Raw genomic sequence first — 10,928 nt, forward strand, 5'->3', positions numbered from 1 at the left:
ATCTTCATGCTACAAATTTTGAGTGAATAAAACTTCGTCAAATTTAGTGTTGAACTCACTCCAAAAGAGAAAATATTTCCTAGGTGTTTTTTCAGTGCTCTGCAAACTGGTACCTGAGCTCCTTTAACTGGAAATGCCAGGACTGAATCTAGGATCTTCCCTAGGTAAAGCACGTACTGTACCACTGAGCCATGGCCCCTCATCAAGAAAGAGGATGCTTGGCTAGGGACTTGAACCCTAGACCCTCATGATTCAGTGCCTCATTCTGAATCTCTTAATCATGGTAAAATGCTTGCTAGGGCACTCCTAAACAGAGTTCCACCCTTCTAAATTCACTGAAGTTACTAGGTTTATAAGGATATAACTGCAGGAGTGTTAAATCTTATACTAGCTCAAAGAGGCAGTGAAATACCTAGGAAAAGTCAACGCATTAAGCCAAAGAGCAGCAGAAAAGATTATTCTTCCACCAGTATCCCTTGAAGGCAACCCCCGTGAAATCTAAGCACTTTTCTTTGATCATGTTTGGCATAATAAGACCATGAATTTTCTTTAGGAACAAGAGCAACAGAGAAGAAACAGTGCTGCAGCGTAAAACAGCTGCCAGTGCTCCTCCACCTCCTAGTGAGGAAGCAATGTCAAGCAGCTCTGAAGATGATTCTGGGACTGATAAAGAAGATGAAGGAGCTGTGTCACAGCGTTCAACACCAGTGAAGATGACAGATGCAGGAGAAAATGCCAAAATAACAGAGGTAAGAAGCTGTGCTAATGTGCCAACAGCCATCATCAGCGTATGTCCCATTTAACAGCTTGCTTGTTCCGGGCTGATACTGAATATGCATTTAAAGCACACTCAAATGTTTGTTTTGCACATGTTATATACTTAAGGAGTTTCATTCACTCAGCATTAAGAGGTGGAATAACATACTTTCAGAAAGAATATAATGTTATTTTGAAGCCATAAAAATTGGAATGGGATTTCAGAACCAGATGTAGTACTTAAAAAGTATTTTTAAAAGAAATATTATAATTTATTTGATTTCAAGCTGAAAATCTTTTTTAAAACATTATCTGTGTCAGTTTTAAATCAAGGTGAAGTAACTTGGCTAGTTGTGGGATATGGCTTTACAACATTGCAAGAGGTTCTGTGATGCATGCCTCAGATTATTCACTGGTTCATTGGTGCCCTAGTGCTAGTGCATAACACAGCCACTGAAATTGTTTCTACTCTTGGGTTTGTCCTGGAAGATTGCCACTGGACTGGAAGAAAATCAAGCCACAACTTTATTGATTATAGGTTCCTCAGGTCTTGGCGGAGCATACACTGAGCACAACTGACAGCTAACAGTGAGCCAACCTGCCTCACAATGAGTGCAGTTGACAGTGTGACTGCTGACAGTGAACCCCCCAACCTGCCTGCTGGGGGTGACCAAGGAAATAGAGCTAGTTTTAGCCATGGAAGCTGCTGTTCCTTCCCACTACCAGCCTCTTGGGAACATGGTCAGTGTGCCAGTGCTAAAGGTGACTGCCATGCCCCTCACCCTCAGAGTCCGTTTTGGGGGTCAAGTAATGAGGTTACCCCTGCACACCCTTATTTCTTATTTATTTATTTTACAAAAATTTATATCCCACCATTCTACCTATACTATGACCCAGCCAATGCCTTAATGCCACAGGAACCAGACAGCTTAGTTTGCCTGGCTCCAATGCCAAACCACAGATGTTCATCACTGGTTCCAGGATCACTGAGGTCCACATTCTCTCTCTCTCTCTCTCTCTCTCTCTCTCTCTCTCTCTCTCACACACACACACACACACACACACACTGTAAAGATATGTATGCCTTCTGGCCTGTAGGGACCATGTTGTGGGAAATGTCCAGGTTTCTTGTTGTTCTTCTGTGTAGTCCCACATTGGGACTCTACATGTGCAGGTCAGCAGCTCGGAAGATTTTTCAACTTATTTTTTTGCCCAGAGACAGAGCAGGGGAACCTCTCTCTTCTAGAGCATTCCAGCAGCCATTTTCCTGCTCAAACTGTCCTGTGCTCTTGGTCAGGAGGTGCTTTCTTTCCCTCAGTTCATTCTTTGTTATCACTCAGTGAAGACCTTTCTTACTCCTGTAGTGAGTTCTACTCCTCAGATTTGGTTTTTTGAGGCTTTTCTCTTTGGAATGTCTCAGAAGGCCGTGTTTAAAAAATGTTACTCCTAAGGAGCCAAAATGATGGACATGGATGAACATTCCTTGTGCCTGCCAACAGTTCACCCCCAAGGCCCAGACTGATGGCACTTCACACTGATAGGCAGCTTTGTGGGAGAGGGCTTCATCGAGTTTATAACTCAGCAGTCAAACCATCTGCCCTGGCGAAATGTGCCCCCCCACCAATATTGAAGTCCACTTTGCATATGGACCATCCGTCTCACCCTTCTTCAGTGGTCTTGGTTCCATTGGTTCTGAGGTTGGATCTGACCCACAGAAGATCAAGGTCATCTGACATGGGTCCCACCAGGTCTATGTTTGAACCACCTCCGAAGAAGCGGAAGACTTAAGATAAAGCAGAAAGAATGGCTCCATTCAGTTTCAGTGGAGTCAATAAGGCTTTCAGAATCATACTGAGTATTGGGGACTTCTGGTATGGCGCGTTGACGGGCGGGTGGGAGCGAGCTGTGCTCCGTCCCCGCCTGAACCTCCTTTGCTTTGTTCGGGCTCCCTGCTTGTCAGGGGAGCTCGTCCAGCAACCCGTCGGTGGGAGCTGGAGCAAGGGGCGTTTATTCTGGCCCCTCCCACCTTCGGCAGTGCGGGGGGTGTCCAGTTTCGGCCCCGATGCTGAGGCGAAGGGAAGGAGGAACATGGCCGCCGCCATGTTCTACTAAACGTGACCACCCGTTTTTTTAATCTAAATTTATAAAAAGATTATCGGCAACACTCGGCAATAGTCCAGAAACACAGAAAAGAAGTTGGAAAGTTGGAAAGTACAAAGAGAAACTCCCCAAAAAAGAATTACGTCCACTGTGGAAGAAATAAGCGGCCGGGAAAAGATACGGACAAGACTGTGAGTTTCCTTATTACCTTGTGGGGGAAGATACTCTGCATCGGGTTAGATTGGATTATCGGTAAAAGAAGAAAGAACAGAGGGACATTGACTGTTTACTTAAGATGGAAGACTTCCTGAAAGTTCTAAAGGAAGCAATTCAAGAGGCTGTACAGGGAGGCTGTGAGGAGGCTCGTAGAGAAAGACTGGGGAGAATGCAAAACACAGAGAATGAGATTGGAGAAAGAGACTTGTCTAAAGAGACTCTCAAGAAAGAACAAAAGGAGGAAGGAGGCACTGCTATAATAGAACAATCAGAAAAAGTACATATTATAGACGTGGTAGCTTCCGGAGTGGAAAAAGAGAGGCTAAATAACAAATTGGTCAGAGGCACAAACAGACTATTAAAAAGACTGCTAAATAGGAAGAAACGGAGACAAAAAATAGGAAGTAAGAGAGAAGGAAGGATTGTAAGACGCAGAAAGTGGCAGAGGAAAAGGGAAGAAGGACATAAATCATGGAAAGAGGAAAGACGGAGATACAGAACAGAAAGAGTAGAAGTTCAAAGGATGTGTGTCCAAATGATGTGTAAAGATCACAGACAAGTAGAAGGATTGAGACAGAAGAACAGAAGATTGAGGCGGAAAGAGAAAAATAAATTGTATAAAATTAGAAAGCTTGATGTCTGTTAGATATAGGATTACTTGGAAAAAAGACCCCAAAAAATAATTACTCAAAAAATGTATTTTTATTGGTAGTGGGTTAGTTAAAAGACTAGGAAGTCAAAGGGTGTGTAAAGATCGAAGCCAAGTTGAAGGATTGAGATAGAAGAACAGGAAGTAGAGGCAGAAAAAGAAAAACAAATTGTAAAAAAAAATAGAAAGTGTGGTATTTTTCAGATGCAGGATTAACTGGCATAAACACCCAAGAATCACTTTAAGCATGTATTGTTATTTGTAGTGGTGTTAGTTGATTAAATTTATTTATTGGTAGTTATTATATACATCTGTAGTAGGGGTGGAGAGATGTAAATGGTTGATGGGGAAGGTTAAATTAAGTTTATAATGTGTGATTGGAAGAATGAAAGGGTATATTAAATTATTAAGTTACTAATGGGATGATTAAATTTATATGAATGACAGATGAGAATTAATGATTTTGGAAGAAGTATGAATGTATGGGTTGATTAAGAGGGGAAAATCAATTGGGAATAGGAATACTGAGTATTTGATAATGAATTTGGAATAAATCTGAAGGGATTCAAAGAAATGTAAAGCCTTTATATAGCTCTGGAAGAGAGGAGGAGTTAATAGTCAAATAGTAAAAAGTTAGCGAGTCTCGAAAGGGAAGTGTTGAACAAGGAAAGAGGAAAGGATGTGAAGAGAGATAGCAGAAGGCCTCAAGGTATAATATGAAGGGATGTATGCTGCTAAAAGAAGGGAATGTGTATGCTGGATTAATGCTAGGTTGGTAATGCAAGATAAGAGTTAAATGGAAAATGGGGTATTTAAGTGCCAATAAAATGGTAAATTAAGTCAAAGGGTATAAGGGAAATATGAAAACAGGAAAAATTATACAAAAAGATAATATGGTGTCTGTCTATGGTGTCTGCCTATATTGTAAAAGGTCAACAAGATGCAACTAAAATGGTTTGAATTAAAGATAGTAAAATGATAAGATGCTAAAATAATGCTATACATCACAGATATGAATGGAATCTTAAATAACAAGTTGTAAAGATAGTAGAAGAACTTTGCAAGACAGATAGGATAGGAGTGTAAGAATGACAATAAGAGTATACTTTCTTATAAGCTAAGTGAAGGGTGGGTTTTTTCTGTGTTGCTGGGATGAATGTGATGTTTAAGAATATTAGCTGTATTCTTGTTGCTTATTTTGTATGTATGTATAATATCGGTATATAATGGTAAAACCCAATAAATATATTTACTAAAAAAAAAGAATCATACTGAGTATCATCACTGGGAACCTACCTCCACTGCAAACATCATTGCTACAGTCACACTCACCAGTTCTGTCTCTTTTGGAGGTTGTTGGGTATGGAACAGGTCAGTTTTCCCAATAACCCACCCTCAGTTCAGTTTGTTCCAGCACCTCCACCAACTTGACCACATACCTTCCCATCAGTCCCATGGCAGCATAGCAGCTCTGCAAATTAAGTGCCTAGTGAGGCAGTTTACCACAAACTGCTTCCAGAGTAATTTCTATACCAAGACTATTAGGTCTAATGGCATCTATAACTTTGCCCAACTCAGGATGAGACCCTTGCAAAATTGGTTCATCCCTGTATTTGATCCTCTATTCACTGGTTCCCAAAGTGGGCAATACTGCCCCTTGGGGGGGGGGGGGCGCTGGAACGATTCAGGTGGGCTGGAATGATCTAGGTGCAGATCCACAAACTGCATCTTTTTATCCATTTCTTGAAGGTAGATATCCAGGAGGGGCTGAGTAATTTTTTTCTGAAAAGGGGGTGGTAGGCCAAATAAGTTTGGGAACCTCTGTTCTAGATCATTCCCAGAACCAAAAGATCTTCTTCATGGTCTCTGTGCATCACACTTCTGGGATATAGTGCGCCTGCGCCAACCCCGATCAGTAACATAGAAAGCGAAAGGGATTTTCGTGCCCTCTCCCCTGTCACACGCTGGGCTCCACTGCACATGACTAAAGGAGGGGCACGACAATCTCACCAGTTCCTCTTCTGACTGCTGCGCTGGTAGGATTTTCTCCGCTTTGGTCGGTAACCTTTCTCTCTGGCCTTCGGGTCTTTTCTTCTCTCGACGGATTTCTAGTTAGGGAAACAGAAAATAGTCTTAGCGAATTGGACTCTTTTTGTTGTTCATTCTGCTTCGGCAGACTACTCCCACCTCCCGGCCTATGGCCAAATGGTGGGGTTTCTTCAAACGGGGCTTGAAGTGCGGTAGTAAAATCGCTCCCCCTGACGGACACTCCTTTTGCCTCCTGTGCCTCGGGGAATCGCACCGAGTGGGCTCTTGTGCCCATTGCACCAAATTCTCAAAGCAAACAAGAAAGAATAGGGCCACCAGACTTTGTGTTGCCTTACTGGAATTGCTTATGGGTGAAAAATTAGTTAAATGATAGGAAGCAAAGAGTAGGAATCAATGGACAGTTCTCACAGTAGAGGAAAGTAAGCAGTGGGTGTGCCACAAGGATCGGTATTGGGCCTGGTACTTTTTAATTGATTTGTAAATTATCTGTAACTAGGTGTGAGTAGTGTAGTGGCCAAGTTTGCAGATGACACAAAATTATTCAGGATGGTGAAAGCCAAGGCTGACTGTGAAGCGCTCCAAGAGGACCTCCAAGGGCTAGGTGAGTGGGTGACAGAGTGGCAAATGAAGTTCAGTGTTGGTAAGTATGAGGTGATCCACATTGGGACAAAACATCGTATAGGCTAATGGGGTCTGAACTTGCTGAGACTGAGAGAGAAGATGATCTTGGGGTTGTAGGGGATAACTCAATAAAAGTGTCACCCCAGTGTGCTGCAGCGGTGAAAAAGGCAAACTACGTTAGGGATTATTAGGAAAAGGAATGAGAATAAAATGGTCAATATTGTAATGCCCCTGTATAAATCTATAGTGCGGCATTGTTTGGAATGCTGGGTACAGTTGTGGTCACCATATCTCAAAAAGGAGATTGCAGAGCTGGAAAAGTACAGAGGAGGGCAGCCAAGGTGATCGGGTTGGAGCACTTCCCTATGAGGAAAGGGTAAAGAATCTGGGACTTTTCAGTTTAGAAAAGAGACATCTAAGGGAGGACATGATAGAGGTTTGTAAAATTATGCATGGGGTGGAGAGAGTTGACAGAGAACCTTTTCTCCCTCTCCCAAAATACGAGAACTTGCGAACATCCAATGATGCTGATGGGCAGTAGTTTCAGGACAGGCAAAAGAAAATACTTCCTTACATGGAGAGTTATTAAAATGTGGAATTTGCTGCCAGAGGATGTAGTGATGGTCACAGGAATAAACAGCTTTAAAAGGGAATTGGATAGATTAATGGAGGATGTCTATCAATGGCTATTAGCCATGGTGACTGTAGAGACCCTCCACATTCAGGGGCACAACAATCAGCCTTGGTTGGAATATTACTTGTTCAGACTTCCGGTTGATGACGGCGCGCTAGCAGACTCACCTCCCGGACCTCGCCGGGGTGAAGCTGCGCTCCAGCCAAAGGAGGGGGTGCGCAGGCTCGCTTACCCCCCCAGGGGCCTGGTGAAGGGACCCTGGCCATGGAACTTATAAGAGGTTGCCTCTTCGATGCCGAAATGCCAGAGAATTGAGGCGCCTCTTCGTTCTGACGGTTCTCCATGCTGTGAGACTGAATGGACTTAGTGGCGCTGACCGGGGCAAGCGTAGGAGTTCGAGGAGCAGAAATGAAAGTTGAAAGCGAGGTCGAACAACCAATTATGAATGTGAGTCAGCTTTGAAGCGTTCTTCAAAGGGAAAAAGATAGCTCCCCACCGAACGGGAAAAAGGTGAGCGTGGGATGCCTCCCATGCACATGAACTTTTAAGGGATTGAGGGGGGGGGAGCGGAAGAAAACGCGAAGGAAACTGCCTAGAAGTACTTACCAAAGTGAATCTAAGCGGTCAAGTGCACATTCAGAGAGTTTTTTAAAAATTGCGAAAGTAAACAAACTATAAAGATGGCGGGGAAGAAGGACAGAGAAAAACTTTTGAAAGCAAAAGGGTCTGAGAGCCCGAAACCGGAAGCTACCAGTGAGGTGGCAAAGTCTACAGCGGAATATATGCGCCCTCTGCTGGAACAGCTGAATCACTTCAAGGAACAGATGTCTATAGTGACTCAAAGTATTACTGCAACTACCCAGAAGGTAGAAGGGTGACTCAAAGTACCAGTGAGGTGGCAAAGTCTAAAGCGGAATATATGCGCCCTCTGCTGGAACAGCTGAATCACTTCAAGGAACAGATGTCTATAGTGACTCAAAGTATTACTGCAACTACCCAGAAGGTGAAGAAAAAAGTGCAAAAGCTGGAAAGGAAACAAAGCTTCATGGAAGATCAACTGTTGCAAGTGCAAATGGAAAAGGCCAACATGATTCTTCGCTTCCAGGGCATGCCAGAGAACAGGGGGGATAATCTTAAAGAAGTGATGAGTGAATGACGAGCCCCAGTGACAGAAATGAAGACGGAATCGTTGCTGATCGATATGGGTGTGGTTTGCAGATCATATTCAGGCTATATAAAGAAAAATAATCTGCCTGGGGAAATTGTTGTAAGATTCTCAAAGAGGCATGTGAGGGATGCAATCCTGAAAGCGATCGCTGGAATACCCCTGAAAGTGGGGGGAAATATCATCAGAACGCTAGAGGATATTCCATTTGAAGACAGACAATGGAGAAATAAGAACAAAGAGGTCGTGCTTTTTCTTCAGACAAACTCAATTGGATATAAATGGCTTTTTCCAGAAGACGTCACTTTCAAGATCAAAGACAAAAAAGAAAAGATTGACTCTGTTCTGAAAGCTCAAGAATTCCTAAGGGTTCAGCTGGGAAGATCAGAGGACGGGAAAAAAGAAGAGGACAGCAAGTCTAGTAGCGAACTGGACTCGGGTTCTTCCGGAGAGGACTCTCTGACAGAGCAAGGGGCAGCTGCTCCAAAAAGTCCCTATAAACTGCGGAAGAGACGAGGAAAGGAAAAGTGAAGGCTGAAGGAATCTGAATTGTGCCTGTGAGAACTTTGAAATGGGATGATTGGGGGTACTGTTTCTAGACAGTTAAATTTAAGATTTAAAGAAAAAGAAAAGTAATATAAATGTTTGACTCAGTTTATAATAATCTAAATGAAATGAAGATTTGTTGTAACTAAGCTAGTGAGGATCTCCTCTCTTGGGTTTTTAGTTAGTAGTGGGTTCTTTGCTTTATCCTATATATGTAGTCCCCCTTCCCTTTTTTTCTGTAGAAGTTTTGTAGTCTTACAAAAAATAATAAAAAATCCCCTCCGGGGGCTCAAAAAAAAAAGGAATATTGCTTGTTCTATATGTGTAAATGTGCTTGAAAAACTGATTTAATTTTTATTAAAATAGCCAGCAGGTTAAGAGTTATGAAATAGCAGATAAAGCAGAGATCAATTACATCCCCGCTATACACAGAAATTACAATTATAATCAGCACATAAAATTATCATTGTAATCACTTGCTTCAGTATTAAAATACAGGATTTCATAAGTTAACAAGACCCTTGATGAGCTAATAGTAAAAGGTTGTCCTTTGTTCTCATGCTTTACCATGACGCATTCCAGACAAACTTTACTCAGACTTTTTACAAATGTCAAGACAACTATTTTTAGGAATTCCGGTAAACAAAATTAAAATACAGGATTTCATAAGTTAACAAGACCCTTGATGAGCTAATAGTAAAAGGTTGTCCTTTGTTCTCATGCTTTACCATGACGCATTCCAGACAAACTTTACTCAGACTTTTTACAAATGTCAAGACAACTATTTTTAGGAATTCCGGTAAACAAATTTTTTTATTTTTTCCATAGGAATACAACATTTAAATTAAACCATTTCATTTTTCCATTGTTTACCCCATTCCCATCTCCTCCCCTCCCTTCCGTGGCTTCCCGCAATGCTTCCCCCCCATTTCACATTACTTTACATCAATTATATCATTTTTCTTATCATTACAATCTCAAGATAACTTCGTTTGACTTAATATTGATCTAAACATATTAAGTTTTGTTTCACATCCCAGTTCTTTTCCAGATATATTTTAAAGTCACTCCATTCTTGAAAAAAAACGTCGTCTTCATCGTTGTTCAGGTTTTTTGTAATTTTATCCATTTCAGCCATGAACAGAACTTTTTGTATCCAGTCTTCTATCTCTGGTATTTTCTCTGTTTTCCAAAATTGTGCATATATCATTCTCGCTGTTGTTATTAAATACCAGAGTAAAGTCTTTTTAGTCGTATTGACTTCTTCCATTTTCAGTCCCAAAAGCAGAATTTCTGGTGCTTTTTTGAAAGAGCGTTTCAATATTTTTTGTATTTCCCTGTGGACTTTTGTCCAAAAGTCTACAGCTTTCTCACAAGTCCACCACATATGGTAAAATGAGCCCTCATGGGTCTTACATTTCCAACATTTATTTGACATAGTCTGGTTCATATTTGCAATTTTCTTCGGAGTCATGTACCACCTATACATCATTTTATAACAATTCTCTTTGACATTGGTACAAGGCGATATCTTAATAGAATTTTTCCACAAATATTCCCAAGTTTCAATAGACACTTCCTTATTCATATTTATTGCCCATTTTATCATTTGCTCTTTCACAGTTTCATCTTCAGTAAACCATTTTAACAACACTTTATACATTTTAGAGATATTTTTCCCCCTCCACTCTCCCAAAACCCATTTTATCATTTGCTCTTTCATAGTTTCATCTTCAGTAAACCATTTTAACAACACTTTATACATTTTAGAGATATTTTTCCCCCTTTACTTTCCCAAGTTTCAATAGACACTTCCTTATTCATATTTATTGCCCATTTTATCATTTGCTCTTTCATAGTTTCATCTTCAGTAAACCATTTTAACAACACTTTATACATTTTAGAGATATTTTTCCCCCTTTACTTTCCCAAACATTTTCCATTTCATTTTTTTCCTCTCTAAAACCATAATTTTTTTTGTCTGATCTAAAAAGATCATAAATCTGCATGTATTTCAGGTACAATCCATAATGGTCTTACATCACTGAAATATTTTTTATATCTCAGCCATACCACAAATAATGCTTTTCTCACCACATGAAGCTTAAAAAAGCTATCCATTTTTGTCTTATCATACCACAAATATGCATGCCAACCAAACCTACAATCATGGCCTTCTAGCCCCAATAGCT

General features: G+C 41.0%; 1 protein-coding gene across 1 annotated transcript in view; it reads left to right on the forward strand.

Annotated features, from left to right (window-relative positions):
- Positions 1-613: 613 nt before the first annotated feature.
- The window catches only part of LOC107117702 (polyphosphoinositide phosphatase-like), an 81,381-nt gene continuing 71,066 nt past the window's right edge, over positions 614-10,928 (forward strand). The window contains exon 1 of the mRNA XM_015419859.1: positions 614-749. Within this exon, the coding sequence (XP_015275345.1) occupies positions 633-749 (117 nt within the window). The 5' untranslated portion in view covers positions 614-632. The remainder of the gene's footprint in view (positions 750-10,928) is intronic.

Source organism: Gekko japonicus, unplaced genomic scaffold (genome assembly GCF_001447785.1).
Source record: "Gekko japonicus isolate JY-2015 unplaced genomic scaffold, Gekko_japonicus_V1.1 scaffold2892, whole genome shotgun sequence".
NCBI classification, from domain to species: domain Eukaryota; kingdom Metazoa; phylum Chordata; class Lepidosauria; order Squamata; family Gekkonidae; genus Gekko; species Gekko japonicus.